General features: G+C 40.8%; 1 protein-coding gene across 1 annotated transcript in view; it reads left to right on the top strand.

Moving 5' to 3' along the window:
• Nucleotides 1-17,280, top strand: part of EGFLAM (EGF like, fibronectin type III and laminin G domains) — a 74,539-nt gene that overhangs the window by 5,660 nt on the left and 51,599 nt on the right. The window contains exons 2-3 of the mRNA XM_052670399.1: nucleotides 14,983-15,095; nucleotides 16,920-17,003. Of these exons, the coding sequence (XP_052526359.1) occupies nucleotides 14,983-15,095; nucleotides 16,920-17,003 (197 nt within the window). The remainder of the gene's footprint in view (nucleotides 1-14,982; nucleotides 15,096-16,919; nucleotides 17,004-17,280) is intronic.

The raw sequence follows: 17,280 nt of genomic DNA, 5'->3' as shown, positions 1-17,280 counted from the left end.
TATTTCATGCACTAATAAATGTACAGTTTCAGCGCGTATTTGTAGTGAATGTGCAGCAATGATCTGTGATCATGTAATAAAAGACTTTCTAAACAACAGGCATGCAGGAGACTAAGCTGACTGTGATCCTGAATCAAATTTCCTATTTTATTTATTTTGTTCTATGCAAACAAATGACTTATTTGGGAGAAAGCAAACAAACAAACAAAACCAAAAAACTATTCTTCACAATTAATTTCAACTGAAAGGAAATACTTATGGCTAAGAACATGGAAGGGTTGATTTCTTTTTATTTTTAATTTTCAACAATACTTGCATGTAAAACCCAAATTAATTCTTTCGTATAAAACAAAGCCTTCATAACTTATAGCTGTGAACATCCAGGCCACAAGAAAAGAAAATGAAAGTCATTTTTTCAGACTTTTCAGAGCTTCTGAGCTGAGAACAAGCACAGCAGAATTCATCTTTGAGAGTAACTACTTCAGAAGAGCATAAGCCTCTGAAGATTGGAGGCTTAGGGGGAAAGCTACCTCAAACCAGTTACCTAACTCAAACCAGCTAATGATGCAGTGATCCATAAAACCCTGCAGGTGAGAAGTGTGTAGTCAGGTTCACACCAGCTCTTCTACTGAATGCTCTGTAATCAGATGTAGGAGCAAGGGCTGCCCATGAGGAGCGTTCTTGAAGATTTTGGCTTCAAATTAAAGAGAAATATATGCAGTATTGTCCCAGGGAACATTTTATCCAACAGGAAGAATACAGTTATTAGGCTGTGGTAGAAGCCATTTCTTCTTCTTAGTGTCTTGATGGACATTTAATTGCACAGTCAAAAGTTATGGGCTTTGTTTCCTCAAAAAGATCTTTCATTCAAGCTTTGCAAAAAGTTATCCCAAAAAACATTTAGACCTAGAAGAGAAGAACCATGTCAAGTTGTTACTGAGTTCTGGCTTTATGTGATCCACATATCAAGTATTTCCAGGCTAACTTTCAACTTACCTTGCTGTTAATACACTCTTTTTAAGTAGTGCTGGTAAAAATCATATTACAAGGAACAGTTCCAAAATAGGACACTGAGCGGTTCTGAGTTTTCCAGTGTGTGCAGATGATAATCAGGCTGGTATAGCTGACAGAGAGACATCTCCAAGATGGAAGGATCCCAAGCTAAATTGTCCTTCACGCTTCTCTTGATTTTTAAAATCATTAAAATTATTGACACCTGCAAAAATGATGGTTCAAATATCAATGTCTGTGCATATTTGGAACTTACAGTACAGTTCAAAATGAATATGTTGCAGATGTTGAACATGCTACTTTCAAATACAGAAATTATTCCAATTCTTCTTACATGTCTGAAGAATTGTTATGAGTGTAAGGTTTTAACCGAAGTAAGTTTTGAGTTGCTGAGCTCAAGAATCTTTTGAAGAAGTCATAAGGGCAAAGACTATAGAGAGTCTCACATAAGTTAAATTCTTACATTCATGAGAAATTTCAACAAGATCATTTTAAGAAAAAAAAATATGAACAAAATATATAAACCTGCGAGTGATTGAACTTGTTCTTGTACTGGGGAGCCCAGAACTGGACACAGTACTCCGGATGTGGCCTCACCAGGGCAGAGCTGAAAGGGAAGATAACCACCCTTGACCTGCTGGCCACACTCTTTTTATGTCCCCAGGATACCATTCACCTTCTTCACCACAAGGGCACACTGCTGGCCCATTGCCAACCTGTTGTCCACCAGAACACCCAGTCCTTCTCCACAAAGGTTCTCTCCCGCAGGTTCTCCTCTGACCTGTACTGATGCATGCAGCTATAATTATCCCACAATCATTTACTGTTCCCATATGGAGTTGGTCTCTCTCCTTACACTGGGATAAATTTCCATGTCTCAGTGTCTCAGTCTTAGTGCAGCAAAGGTTGTCTCTTGACAGTCAACCTTGCTGCTTTCACATCCCAGTTCTTGTATACTAGCTCTTCTAATATACAGTTGATGTACAGCTGTATCCTCTGCTGTATTAGTGCAGAGATTCAGGTTTAAAAATACGTTTCTGTTTCTGTCACTTATAGCATGCAAGTAATTTCCTTTGTGTTTTGTTGTTGTTGTTGTTGTTTTTTATTGATGTTAATAGTTTATGGAAAGACTTGATGTCTGCAGAAGATAGTGAAATTGTCCTGATTCTTATGGAGAAACTGATCTGGAGAAGAAATGGCTGCTTCTTGAGAAGATGCCAGATTTTCTCTCTGACCCGGCCTCCAGTAGTCTGCAATAAAATGACATTTGCAATTGAGCTGATTTCTTAAGTCCGTTCTGCACCTTGAGCCATCTGCAGCAAGACATGCACCAGCACTGAGGAAAGCAGTGAGTGGCAATGTGGGTGACTCCCTGATACGGGACACAGAAGCCTCAACTTCCAACATGAGTTGAAGCCCCTATCTAGGGGCCTCTGCTCTTTGTTGGGAACTCAGATAGAGGACTTTGTGAAGAGAGCAGGGTTGGACCATTACTGCTTGCTACTTTTGCAGTGAGAATGCGTAGGGAGACCTTGGACATACCAAGTATGACTACCTGGCTACAGTGTGAGGCCCAAGCTGGCCTTTGGTGGTTCTGCTGATAAGAGAGATGGTTTTGAGGAGGATTCAGTGTACTAGTATGTTTTTGCATAGCTGAGGTCAATATCACAGATTTTCCTCTTATAGTCAGACCTTCTTTGGGGTTTGAGGATTACTAGGATTACATGGGATCCACCTATGTAAGGCAAAATATCACTGTCAGCCATTCCACTGTCCTCATTCATAGAGCTTTAAACTAGAAATGTCAGGGACAGAAAGATGTGTCCCAGAGCCAAATGAGTTAACAAGGGTTAGGCTGGCATTTAAGTAAACATGGGATCCTAAAACCAGAGAATAGAGTGGGAATGGATGCTACATTTTGGGAAAGCGAACTTTCAGCTCAGAATGATTCCACGTGATACAGCCCTAGAGGGGACATAGGTCCAGGGGAAATTGTTGGTTTTCGAACTGAAGAATGATCCATTTTGTCATGCAGAAGGTCTGTCAAAAGCACCAAGATTCTTGCATGCGTACACAGGGAACTCCTGATGAAGTTCATACATACATACAAAAGGAGGAAGCAGAGGCAGGCATCCCAGAAAGAATACAATGTCTGGGCATGTAACATTGTGGTTAGAAAAACCAAAGCCCACTTGAATTGAATCTGGTGAGGTTTTGAAGGGCAACAAGGTTTCCTGCAGTTGCTCCAGCAGAAAATAAGAGTAGGAAAAAAGTGGATGGAAGGACACCCAGAGACAAAGCGCATGCAAAGGCTGAGCCACTCAGTGCTTTCTTCATCTCAGTTCTTATTGGCAAGTCCAACTGTTTAACATTCACATTAATGCCCTAGATGGTGGGACAGAGTGCAACCCCCACAAATTTGCTGAAGACACAAAACTTGGAGGAGTTGTCTGATAAATCAGAGGGTTGTGGCTGCCATACAGAACAGACGTAAACAGGCTGCAAGTATGCTCTGACACAATGCTCATGGAGTTCATTGAAGGGAAATGCAAAGTCCTACAACCTCATGCAGCAGTATATATGGTGGCCAGCTAGCTGGTGGATGTGCCCTACCCCCATCCTGCACATTTGCTGTTTGTTGCATGATCAACTTTGTCTTCTTTATAATTTAATTTTTGTGTATGTGTGTACACTATGCATCTATGAGATTTAGGTTTTTCTATCTGACATATTTCCATTTTTCCATAAGCTCTCCTTGAATTTTGTTTCTGGTAGCAAGTGAACTATTTATTCAAGAGTTTGGCTTTGTAGTTGGTTTCAAAAGAAATTGGAAAGAGAAATTTGTCCTAGATAAAGAAATTAAGACGCATCAATGAGAACATTTTTCAAGTTGCATGAACATTTTATCATGTAAATGGTAATTGGAAATAGTAAGTTTTGGATAGCAAACTCCTGAAAAATATTCCTTTAAGTGTTACTCATTGATGAGAAAAGCAAATTTTCATAGACTATATGAAATGTGAAAAGCATTTTAATGGACTATATATAACATAGCTGCGTTTTTTATAATTAATACAGTCTTTGTTATGCAATTGTTCTATACATTTTATCCATGTTATAGCTACTCAGAAAATGTAGAAGGTTGACTTTATCCTCACATCATTTCGTTTCAGAACAGTATTACCCGCCTTAGTACAGTTTATTTTCACTGGGAATACCTAAAAGTCAGCTAAGGGCTTTAAGCTGTGTGATCAGCTTTATTCATATTCTCTGATTTCTGCTTTCAATAGTGTTTGGAGGACCATGTGTCTCAGTGCAGAACTGTTCATAAACAGGAAGAAAATGTCTTCAGTATTATGTATGATCAGATTGAATATTGTCCATGTGGGTGATTTCATCATGGTTTATACTGTGGGAAACTTTCATTATAATATAAAATCAAAGAATAACTGTAGGAGAGGCAGTCTGGTCAATTTAGGTACATAATGCATTCTTTAACTTTAGTATGAAGTAGTTTTATTGCTCTGGAACAGGCTGCCCAGGTGGTGGAGTCACCATCCCTGGAGGTGTTCATGAAACATTGAGTGTGGTACTTGGGGAAGTGAGTTAGTGGGCAATATCGGTGGAAGGTGGACAGTAGGAATAGATGATCTTGGAGATTTTTTCCAACCCTCACGATTCTATAATTCCGTGATTCTATGATCCTAACCAAATTACTAAATTTTCTGTGTGTTTAGTCAGTAGTAGCCACCTATGGAGAGGTTTCCAGTGCCTATAACTTGTACTTTTTATGTCTTGAAGCAGAACATCTTGGAAACAGGCCATTTCCCACCTGCTTTTTCCTCCCAGGTCCTGTCCGTGCCATCCTGCCACTTTTCCAGTTTTGTTTCTGGAGCTCATCCTATGTTTATGTTCCTTCATTCCTCAGATACTCTGCCAACAACAGAAAAGAGAATAACCATTATTTTTTTGCTAAGCAAGTAGCTTGAATTCTTTCAAGTGACATCTGAAACAGCACAGAAGGGAAGAGAGCTGCCCTGGATAGATGGTAGGGCAGAAGGAGGCATCCAGCTGCTGCTTTGTCTCTGTGGTAGATATGGCAACACCTCTTGATGACAATTTTTCTTGTCTGTGGAGTTTCCTTTGGTTTGTCCCATTCAGGCAGCACATCTGAAGATTTCCCTGTCTGTAGCTTTTCATGAAGGCAGGACAGAAACTAAACCTTTGCTCAGAGATAGTGCTCATCCTACTAATAGGAAGGAAGGAATTCCCCCAGTGCAGTTCTGGTGCACAACTATCCGTTGGGTAGATATTTTCTTTTTGTAGTTCTTAAACAATTCTTTAAAAAGTCAACTTCTGCTTCTCCTTCTCCCATTTGGAAGTGACTGTACCATGCAGAGCCACTGGCAGCAGAACCCAGCTGGAGGAATGCAAGCAGCGGAGCTTCCACATTTCAGCCCTCCCCTTCCTGCTGTGCCACCACAGGAAAAGTCATGATGAAGCTGTCAGTGACCTTGTGCCTGCTTGTTTTTAGTGGGATTCCCTGCACTGTGTTATAGCTTAAGTTTCTAGCTTTGTTTCCTTCATTGCTTTTCCCAGGGCTATAAATACTCCAATGGCCATTACGTTAAATGTACTTGGGACAGATAGCAGATGATACTGGCTGCAGCAGAAAAATGTCACATGGGTCAAAGCCTGCCATTATGGTGGTGCTACTGTTTCCTCTTGGCTTGTGAAGTATTTTGAAAGGATGTATCAAAAATGTGTTCATCACTGCAACGTGTGAACCACCACGCTGCTTCTGTAGGGCAGTAGTGGCATGGTCATGGCAGTAGTGCTGGTTGTGCTGATGTGCAGGTGACCCAGTGAATCTGCTCTTGTTGGGACCCAGTGGATCAGCAGCAGGGTAAGGAAATGCACCATGTTGCAATCTGGGATGTGCCAGGGTTATGGCTGGGAGAGGAACCAGCAGCACTCTGCTCTGACCTATGCCCCATGCAGCATCCATCTCCTGTGCTTCTCTTCAGTAGGTGACTTGTGCAGAGCACTGACTACCAAAATTTCTCAGTTTTTTTTAAGTTTTCTATATTGATGCTGCTACTAAGTGTACCACAAGCAGGATCAGGAAAGACTGCCTGAGAATTCCCTGTTTCAGTCGTCATCTTCTGTAATTATTGTGGTTGGGAGGTTCTTGTTTTCTTTTGTACCCAGTGGTGGGAAACAAAAAATGCTTCAAAGAGATAGAAAGATGGCATGTTTTTTTCATTTATGATTTCCTGATGTTCTTTGGTTCATCATGCTGTCTTCATGCTGCTGTAGTATTTACATAACCCAGTTCAATCTATAAAAAGGAGATTAATGAAAAAAGGCCCTTTGGATGCTTATTGCTTTACACATGGGAATTTCACCATTATTTCAGCGATAGAGTTTATTTTGACACTAAGAATATATATAATTTTTTTCTCAAAAACATTAGTGTGATAAAATATCATTTTAATAAAATTCCTTTTTTTTTTTTTTTTTTGACAAATTAATGAAGTAAATTAAATAATGTTTAAAAGAAGTCCAAAGTTATTTTTCTTTTTAGAGATGATCTGTTCTGAGAACTTTATTGCAGAATTCATTGGAATTGTTTTGCATGATTTTTTATTCCTGTTCCCTTATTTCATGATGTTAGAGACAGATAGCATTTCAATAGCAAATTTCTCATTTCATGGGACACGAAAAGGAGACACATCAACAGAGAAGATAGAATCCTTCAGTTAGTAGCTCTTAGTACTTACCCACAGAGATTTAAAAATAAAACAATGAAAATTTCAGCTCATTTTGTTGACCTCTGAAGATTATAATTTTCAGAAGATCAAACTACTAAAGATGAAATGATCTGTTTTTGCTCTAAAGTGAATTATCAAAGTACTGCATGTGAATTGTGTTTTTACATTATTTGCTGTTGTGAGGATCTGTGACTAATGGCATGATTTGAAACAGCATAAATGGTTAAAATGGAAAGAGAAAATCAAATATAATATACTAAAATGCTAAGCAAAAATATTGTAACCTTGATCTTTCCAGATACTCCATGCATGAATATTTAAAAAAAATGCTGTTGTCAATCAGTCTAAATTTTCAGTCTCATTCAGAATGAAAATAAAATTTGAAATTTCCATTAAAATCCAACAAAGTTTATTCAACTTACCTGAAACACCTTGGTTTTGAAGGTTGTTTTTTTCCATATATATTTGTTTTCACTAACTGTTCATCCCTCTGCTAAGAGTTGGGGGTCACCTCAGAGCTGAGAGGAACTTGTCTGTGTTCACACTAGCAGTTTTCCCTCAGTAGCTAGAGAATGTCTGCATAAGAGCTGTCTCATTGGGCTGGAACATTGTGTGAGTAATTTAAAATCTTCCCATTATCTACACAAACTGATTTTGTTTAAAATCACAGTGGTAGTGAAATCTCTGTGGGCAGACTCAGGATAAGGAGGGGCATCTCAAGACACTGTATTTTGCTGCTTGGCACAGATTGGAGAGCATTCCCAGAAGGCACTTCACTGGTGATCTCACAGTGATGATGTAGAGGAATTTGATGTCTGGGCAGAGGCTGTTGCATGGCATTTATCTTCCAGGGGAGAGGAAAGTGGTGCTGGGCACATCATAATCTCACATCTTTCTGCTTACCTGCAGGCAGCACCATCTGAAGCCCACCAGAGTCCCAGTTCTCACTCAGGACAGGTGAGAGAGAGCAGGAGCACAATGCCATACTTAGGAATCTGCCAACTCTTTGAATAGATATTGACTTTACTGGAAGAGTTTCTACTAGCAGTAAAGCAGGGTGAGCTGAAATGAGGGCTGAGGCAGCAGGAGCAACAACAGAAATATTAACTCTATAGTTGGGATAATGATGTCCTTTTTTGACCGTTTTTAATTAGTTTCTTTTGTGAAGAATAAAACTTAAATTAAATTAACTCCAGCTGAGAGAGAGGATTGTGTATTCTTTAGGTCAAGTGAACAGCTTGTTTTGTGACTTCTTCACTGTTTTGGCAGCTTTTGCATATATTTGCAAGTACAGAACCAAAGAAGCGTATAAACAAGAAAATAAATAGCTGTAAGGAGAGAATTAAATGTGACACTGCCCATTCAACATTGTTCTGTCACTGGTTTCATCAAAGCATTTTGGGCAATATCAAACTTTCTGTACCTCCTTGGTTGGAAAGGAGAATACCTGTATTAACGCAGAGTGTGTTTCATTTTATTTTTATATAAATTGATTCCTTGTTCTTTATCAAAGCTATCTTGTGCATAGACAAAATCTTACTGCAGAGGAGCTTTGCAGGTGGAACCACCACAGTCACAAGTGCTCATCTTCCTGGTGGGCTTCAGCTACACAGACATCTGCTGGAAAAGTAGTATGGTGAGCTGTAGGGAGCCCTGGAATTCACTGAGGATAACTTCTTTGAGCCAAGTAATAGATGGCCCCACCAGGGGAGATGCAATACATTGCTCACCAATGCAAATGAAGTGATTGGTGACATTAGGAGTGAAGGCTGTCTGAGTGATCATACTGTGGTGGAGTTCATGCTCCTGAGGGTTACTGAAATAGGCAAAGAGTAAAATTAGGATGCTAAATTTTAGGAAAACTAACTTCCAGCTTTTCAAGGAGTTAGGCAACAAAACACTCTGGGAAAATGTCCTCATGGGTCAGAGTGCAGAGCAGAGTTAGCAGATTTTAAAGGAAGCTTTACTCAAGGCACAAAAGCTCTCAATCCCCATATATAGCAAGTCAGGAAAGAAAGGCAAGAGTCTGACATGGCCGAACAGGGACCTGGTGGTCAAACTGCAGAGCAAGAAGAAAATACATGGTGGAAGCAGGAGCATGTACCATAAGAGGAGCATAGGGAAGTTGTTTGGCTATGTAGGGATGGGCAAGCCAGGGCCCAGCTTGAACTGAACTTGGCATTGAATGCCAAGATAAACAAGAAAGGCTTTTAGAGGTACTCAACCAGAAAGGGAAAGCCTAAGAGGGTTACCTCCACTTGAGAATAACACAGGCAGTCTGCCTGAGGAACCTAAACATCCACAACTCTATGGGTCCTGATGAGGTGCATCCCAGAGTTCTGAGGTAACTGGCTGATGTACTTGTGAAGCCATTCTCAGTAATATTTGAAAAGTCATGGCAATCAGGTGAAATCCCTGTTGACTGGAAAAAAGGCAACATGACATACATTTTTAAGAAGGGTAAAAAGGATTATCCTGTCCCTCTGCTCTGCGCTGGTGAAACCTTACCTGGAGTACTGCATCCAGATGTGAAGTCCTCAGAACAGGACTGAGTTGATCTGTTGGAGCACATCCAGCACATCCAGAGGAGGGCCTCAAAAATATTCTAAGGAATGGAACACCTCTCCTACAAGGACCAGCTGTGAGAGCTGGAGCTGTTCAGCCTGGAAAAGAGAAGGCTCTGGACAGATGTGAGAGCAGTCTTTCAGTATCTGAAGGGGAGCTACAGAAATGAAGGGGACACTCTTTAGTAGAGCTGTGGTGAAAGGACACAGGGAAGTGGTTTCAAACCTAAAGAGAAGTGACTGGTTGGATATTAGGAAGAAGTTTTTTACAGTGAGGGTAAGAAGAGGCACTGGAACAGGTTGCCCAGAGATGTGGTGGAAGCTCTGTAACTATGGGCACTCAAGTTTTGACCATGTTCTGAGCAAGTTGATCTGTTTGTGGATGTCTCTGCTCATTGCAGGGAAGTTGGACTAAATTATCTTTGAAGACTCCTCCTAACTTTAAGAATTCTATGATCAAGTCTTCTGTCTGGGAAGAGCTGAGGCACATAGTCTTGTAAAAGGAACAGGAGAAGGGGAAGCAGTAAACATTTATGCTTTGGCTTGGAAGTGTCCAAAGTGTATTTTATTATCTAAGCAGGACCCCTGTACTAAACAGCCATAAATGTTCAGATCAGTTTTAACTTAATTTTTAGTGCACCTACTACACAATGTCCTGTAACATCTTGCATGCGTTTATCTCAAAATGATCTGATAGTAAAGCAGTGCTGCTTTAAAAAAGCATCAGTTGTGATCAGTTGACAATCTGCTTTGATAAAATGCTGCAGTATGACTGTTTGGAAGCTGTGACATCTTCTGCATCTCTGTGACATAAGCATTGCTTGTGTCCGTCCTGCGGCTCCTCGGTGATGGCTATGAAAGATAGTTACAGTCCAAAAATGGACAATTCTTTGCTTTCTGATGGGTTGTGTGAAATTTGGAATCTGGCAGTCAAGAAGCATCTCTGAGTCCCCAGATACCTATCAACAAGCTGCAAGGTCTGCAGGGTGGCTGTGGAAAACCGTAGTGACAGCTGTGCAGCATGAGATACTTCTCTTTGCATTGCTGGGGTTCTTTTCTTGGCTTCATGTGGTCAGGAGCAGCTCGATGCCAGGTAGGATGGTCCTACATATCTGAATGTTTTTACAGACATGGTTAATGGCTGTAGTGGTGGTGGATTGTTGGTTGGACTAGATGACCCTGAGGGTCTTTTCCAACCTTAATAATTCTGTGATTCTGCTATTCTATAATCGTTGTTCAGCATAGGATGGGGCCGCTCCTTGGGAAGTGCTGGGCTCTGAAGGCATTGGTATTTGGTTCCTGAACACACTTTCTGCAGATCTATAGTGCTAGAGAAATTCTTTTATGGAGAATTAAGCAAAGAAAGTGGAAGTATTAACTTCTGCAGCCCCTTGCTCTCGTTTTCTCTGTCATAAGTTAGGACTCAGTCCTTCAGTGGCAGTTTACACACCAGTATAACTGAGATCAGTATTTGGCACTCTGTGCCTCTTTCATCATCTGCAAACTGGAGATAATAGTGTTTGGTAGGTTTGAGTGAATAATTCATGGCAGGTCTTTATTAGCGGGTGTTGCTTGTCTGTGCTTGCAGAGAGTCTGCACATCAACTGCATTTTTTTCAAATGTATTTGTTATTCCAAATTATTCACCAAATACTTTTTAATATTTTATTAATATAATTAATGTAATTAATATATTAACTATTAATATAATTTTATGGGCCTATAGTGTGTTTAGAACATTGATTTGAAGCTTGCCTTGTTTGAGTATTTGTCATTGTTGGTTAAAATTTGTTATTTCAGCAACTGTGCCTCCTGTACAAACTTGTCTGACTGACAGGAAATACAAAGAAGGCATGAATATGTTAGAGTTATGGGGTTGTTGTTGTTTCCCTTTATTATTGTTTCAGCTCTAATATCAATCTACCTCAGAGAGTATAGTGAAGAATCAAGAGATAATTCTAAATGTGCAGTGCTGCCTTACAGTGCTATTTTTTCTAAGACAGAGGCTCTTGTCTTTTATAAGTGCCTCTGAGGGCAGGAGGTAAGCAAAAAGAGGTGGCACACAGTGATGTGTTCAGAGCTACCAAGAAAAGTAGAGATGTACGAGACTGAGTCTAGGCTAATAAAGTAGATGAGGGCTCAGAGAGCAAGTAGCATACCAAGACTTGACTGATGTATATGGCTGAACTTCTTTCCTTCCCAGAATATGTACATACGGGCTTATGAAAATGGTCTGTGATTTGTGCTGTTCTCCAAACCATCTCACGCTTTTCCCTAGGAGCCTGGACTTGTGCCAGACACTGTACAGGCCATTAAAACATATGAATGTATCACAGAATCACAGAATCACCTCTAAGATCATCTGTCCAGGCCATCAACACTGTGCCCAATAACTTTGTCCCTCTGTGCCACATCTACACATTTCTTGGACACCTACAAGGACGGTGACTCCACCACTTTCCCTGGGCAGCCTGTCCAATCTATCGTTAGTGTCCTGGGTAGTTCTTAGCATCTCAGGAGCAAGCTTAAAAGCCTGTGGGTTGCTTGGCTCCGCTGCCCAAAGTGCTGACTGTGTTTGTTCAGGACGTGCTCTGTTCCACATCCGTTCCCTGTAAGCTGGGGAAGGAAGACATTGACCATGTCCCTGGAGAGTTACTGAGGGAGGCTGCAGCTCTGAGTTTTGCTGCTTGGGAAATGGAAAGTGCTGGGACAGAGATCAGAGTTCTGACTGGAGGCTTGGATCTGTGGAGTAAGATCCTGCTAGTGTGGACTGCAGCTGTTTTGAATGATTCCACTAGTTCTGCTTAGATCATCACAGTGAAAAAGGACAATTAGTGTAGGCAGAGTGCTAAGAATGTTTCCCCACTTTATCGTACAAGTGGAACACTGATCTAATACATCCACAAGAACTTCTCCATGATGGTGTTCAAGGCCAGGCTGGATGGGATCCTGGGTAGAGTGATCTAGTGGCTGGTGGTTCTGCCCACAGCAGGGATTTGGAACTAGATGGCCTTTAATGTTCCTTCCAACTTAAATAATTCTTGTAGATGCTAAAGAGCATTTTCGTTTTCAGGATTTATTGAGAAGCAAGATCCTTAGGCACGTAGGAGATGTAAGCCAGTAACATACAACTGGCTTGTGCCTTTTCCTGAAGCTGTATGTTTGTTCATTTGTTTGGTTGGTATTTCTTTTCCTGTATAGTTTCAATAGTAAAAGAAAATTTCTTAGTGTGGTCCCAGTGTAGAAGTTTTTGTGCAGTTTTGCCCAGGACATAACCACCGGGAGTCCTTGGGATTTATTTTCCACTAAGAACACCTAAAGCTTCAGGTGTAAGGAATGAACAGAGAAAGAAGGATGGCTCTCTTAAGCTTCATCTATAGTTATCCTTTCATGATTGTACCAACACTGTCTTGGATTTTTTTACTGGAGAAAAGTAACTTGGTAACTTGAAAGTTATGGGTAACTTGAAAGAAATGGGGAACTTGAAAACAATGAGCTTTTGATGTCAACCAAATATTAACCTGGTCGTACTTGTTCATTCAGGCTAAAACTGTAAAACAGCTTTTCATACCAAGGGAAAATAGAGAGTCAGCATGAAAAGGGCAAGACTATCAGGTCTGCTTTTGGTTTAACTTCTCAGGTATTGATGTTGATTGATACTCTGCAGAGATTGTAAGCTGCTATGTTTTGTATTCTAGTTCAAATCAAATATGTTGGTGGGAATGACAAATCAGTTGTAGGCTTGCTTCCCATCTAAAAATTACCTTTACAATAGCTTGATTGTTCTTGATTTTTTATCAGAATTAGTGGGGAAAAAAAGATCCCCTTTAATTACAGTTTGTTTAAGTAAGGGCATACAAAAACATAAGTAAAGTAAAAACTATTGTCTATGAAAACATGGAGCTGCCATTAAAACATCTAAAACATTAAAATTTAAATCAATTCTCTGTTGCAGCTGTTTGTTTCATGAGTTTGGTTTCAAGCCCACGAATGATAGCAGTAGGGACAGTTTGTGTTAAAATCCTTGATCCTGGTAACACATTGCATGCACTGTACAATTCTCATTGTCAACAAGCTCTGGCTGGGAGGTTGCTGCCTTAGATCACAAAGATGAGTGTTAAGGCGGCTTCCGAACAAATGTCTGTATCTCATCAGCCAGGAAAGGTATCCTGCTGCTGCTGCTTTCTCTGGGACATTTTAGGATTTTTTATTTTTTGGCGTGCCCTGCTCCATGTTTGCAGCACCCTCATAATTTGCTCTGCCCACACTGAACTGAGATGTCCCCGGCCTGATGAGAAATAGGAGAGTTTCTCCTCAGAGCTGCTCTTAGTGATTGTGTGCTTTTATTTATTTTTCTTTAAAGCTAATTATCTTCAGTTAATTTATAAGAGTTTTTGACAGTTCCACCGAAGAAAATGTATGTATTTGAAAACTGGGAACTTCTAGAGGAATGCCTTGGTCCCCTGTGTAGCAGGGTGAGGTTTGTGTTGCACCACATATGCTCTGGCTGCAGAGCAGACAACCATCTCTGCCTGTCCCTTTCTCAGGCAGCAAATGCAGGCATTTATGTGTTACTAGAGAAATGTATCTCAGGGTTTTCTGATCTTCCAGTGTTTTCTTTAAAGCAGCCAAATTTGCCAGTGTACTGAAAGGCCAAAGCGTGCAAAGGAAAGAGAAGGATATGGAGAGGTCCTGTGAGATCAGAATAGCCATATGACAATATTGAGAGGTTCAAGAGGAGCGAACCAACCACTATAGCTTAGGGACTGGGAGGAACTGAGGGCATATTTGTGCTTTTCTTATAAACTTAGCTTCTTGCTTAAGCAATTGGCTTTCCCATCTGTAGCTGATGACTGAGGGACTGAGGCATCAGAGGTTGGTAGTCATCAGGAGATTTCTTGATGGTCCATAAGGAAGGTTTCTCAGCCTGTGCTAAAACAGCAAAGGGCTGAGAATGGGGCATGGTTTGGTCTTGGTTCAGTTTTCCCCGTACTAGAACATGTGGGAATATGAGGCCTGGTGGATGAGGTGTCCACAAGATGTTCTGAGGTGAGAAAAGATGCTTAGCACAAACAGGGGATGTCCTCCCCCTCCTCAATCCTCTCATTCCTTGCAGCCTTGGGTCAAGGGAAAGAGTGCACCCTGTCAGAAGGCCTTCTAATACTTAAGGGGAGCTTATAAACAGAAGGGAGACTGACTTTTTATACAGACACATAGTGACCCGACAAGGGGCAATGTTTTTAAAGTAAAAGAAGGGATATCAATGTTGGATGTTACAAGGAGCTTCTTTACTCAGAGGGCGGTGAGGCGCTGGCACTGCTGCCCAGAGAGCTGAAGTGGCCAACGCCTGGAAGTGCTCAAGGGCGGGTTGGATGGGGCCATGGGCAGCCTTAGCTGGTGGGGGCAGCCAGCACACAGCAAGGGGATGGAACTGGGTGGACTCTACTATCCTTTCCAACCCAAACCATTCTGAGATTCTGTGATTCCGTGATTATGTGATTCTGTGACACACAAATAGCAGTTCATGTCTAGCAGTTTTTAAAGAAGGCAGCACATAACTCTTTATGAATAGTTGATGCCAGGTGATCATTTTTCTGCCTTATGGATTCTTACATAATGTCTTTTCGTTTTCAGCAGATAGACTGGGACCTCCTCTAGACATACTGCTGGATTCGCTGAACTGCACAGCTTTCAGTGTGCAATGGAGGATGCCAAAGCAGCACGCAAGCACCATCACAGGATATACAGTAAGTGATCCCTTATGCTGTTAGCAGAGAGCAGCCTCAAAACTGAACATGCACAGCAGAGCAAAGCATGACAGCCTGCTCTCCAAAAATAATGCTATTGCCAGGAAGGTGTTCAGGGAACGGGTGACTGATGGAACTGTAACTTTAAGAAACAGGCAGTTTGCATGTTCAAAGGGAGCTATGATGGGAATTTGGGTTGGCTGCCAGCGGCTTATACTGGGTATAGATTGCTTTCCTTTAGTGGTTTCCATGAAAGCGTCTCGATGCTCTCTGCAGCTGATAAAGCAATGAAGTACAGCAGAGCAGGTCAATACTACACTGTGCAAATGAAAGGAGGTCTGTGGTGATTTTAGGACTGTTTGGATCCATAGGTTTGTACCTCCAGCCTGAGCAGTACTTTAGCAGCTCTCACTATTCCAGAATCTGTCTCTTTGCCTCTTTACCTCTTTACCCTTCTCTCCCAGAGAAGCTGTTGGTTTTCCTGTTTCAACTGGCAGTTCTGGAGCTTTCAGACCCTTTCCCAGTTCCCCTCTGCACACTGAGCAGTAACAGAGTGGCTAGCCTAAACTGGGCATTATTTGAAAGTGCAAACAGAAAACAATGGGCACAAATTGCCATTCATTTTCTCAACAAAAAAGAGGTTCATTGGATTTTCCTTCAATTGCTATTCCAGGGCAATGAAACTCAGTAGCCAAACAGATGTTAATCAGAGAGGAATTAGCATGAAAAAGATTGGAACTTTTTTTGTTTGTTTGTTTTGTCAGTGAAGAGATTCAGATTTTTCAGTAAAAGTGAACAGAACACAATAGTCAGTTTTACGCAAAGCATACATGATGAACCTTAGTAATAACATACAATAGGAGAGTGAGACAATTTCTAGAAACTGTTATTTTTGATATGCATCCCCTTCATCACATGGTCACGTAGATGACACTAATCCAATCCAATTGCAGAGCTGTTTCTATAGTTAGGAAGATGCTCATAATGCAGCACACAGAACTGTGGAAGTCGCAGAAGAGGTGAGTGTGGGAATATTGCTAATAGTTCAGGTGTCAGCTCCAAAAAAGGGACATTGACTACTTGCAAATTCTGCCAGTTTAAGTGATGGTTCTCTAAGTCGCAATATTTTTCAAAGCAGTACTAACAGAACTCCATATCACAAATTGTATTTTTCACTATTCTTTTAGTAGATGAAATATTTATGTCCCAGTTTATTTTTAACTCTTGAGCTCATGCATGATCTAATAACGAAAGCAATGACAAACCTAGTATTAATTGAGCTGTATGCAAACCTTCTTCACTTTATGTTATCATTTGACTCTCTGGCATCTCAGTGTCTGTTTGCATACAAAATGAAATTATTTCTGGTTCATTAGTCTCCTATATGCAACAGTAGACATGAAGGAAGACATTTATGACACGGCAATTTTGGTAGTAGCATAATCATACATACATACATAACATCTTCTTTGTATGAAGTAAAACACCAAACTTGTGCAGATCAGTCCCACAAATCAACAGCTGTCCAAATAGATAGTGGCCAAATCATGTACACAGATCAGCTCAAGAGTGCACCAAAAGCTGGGCCATATTTAACATAAGATTAGCATAAACACTGTAAGATGGTGGCCTCTAGTCATGCTGACAATTTCTACCAAATATTAAGGTAATATTAAGGGATGTTAGCTTTTCATGGGTTTTGAAAGCGTAGGGAATCACAGACTTAACTGCTGTTCAGAAAGTGATAACATTGCAGTTGTTTTTAAATCACTGTACAGCACTGCATTATTACATTAATCACTTAAACTGTATCTTCTTTGCAAGGTCTTCTACTCAGAGGTTGAAGATGACAAAGCAGTTAAGCAGCTCTCACACGACGTTCCCCTGAGCCTGGATATGCTGAGCATGGTGAGTGTTCATCAGCAGTCAGAGCAGAACAGTGGAACGTGCAAGCGAGAAGTTGCAGCTCCCTGTTTGCTGTGAATTACATGGAGGATCGGAGCCCCATGGAGGATCTGGGCACTGAGCAAAAAAGAAACCACAAAGCTTTTCAGTAACCCACTCAGAGGATCGACACAATTTTCTCCACATTGTTGGGCTAACTTAGTACATAAAATTTTGGAAGTTGTTGGTATCTTACTAGTACTGACCTCTGGTGTCTACTGAAAGAGAACTTTTAAGTTCA

The sequence above is a fragment of the Tympanuchus pallidicinctus genome, unplaced genomic scaffold (assembly GCF_026119805.1).
Source record: "Tympanuchus pallidicinctus isolate F22 unplaced genomic scaffold, pur_lepc_1.0 scaffold9, whole genome shotgun sequence".
Lineage (NCBI taxonomy): Eukaryota > Metazoa > Chordata > Aves > Galliformes > Phasianidae > Tympanuchus > Tympanuchus pallidicinctus.
This window is presented reverse-complemented; position numbering and strand designations above follow the sequence as displayed.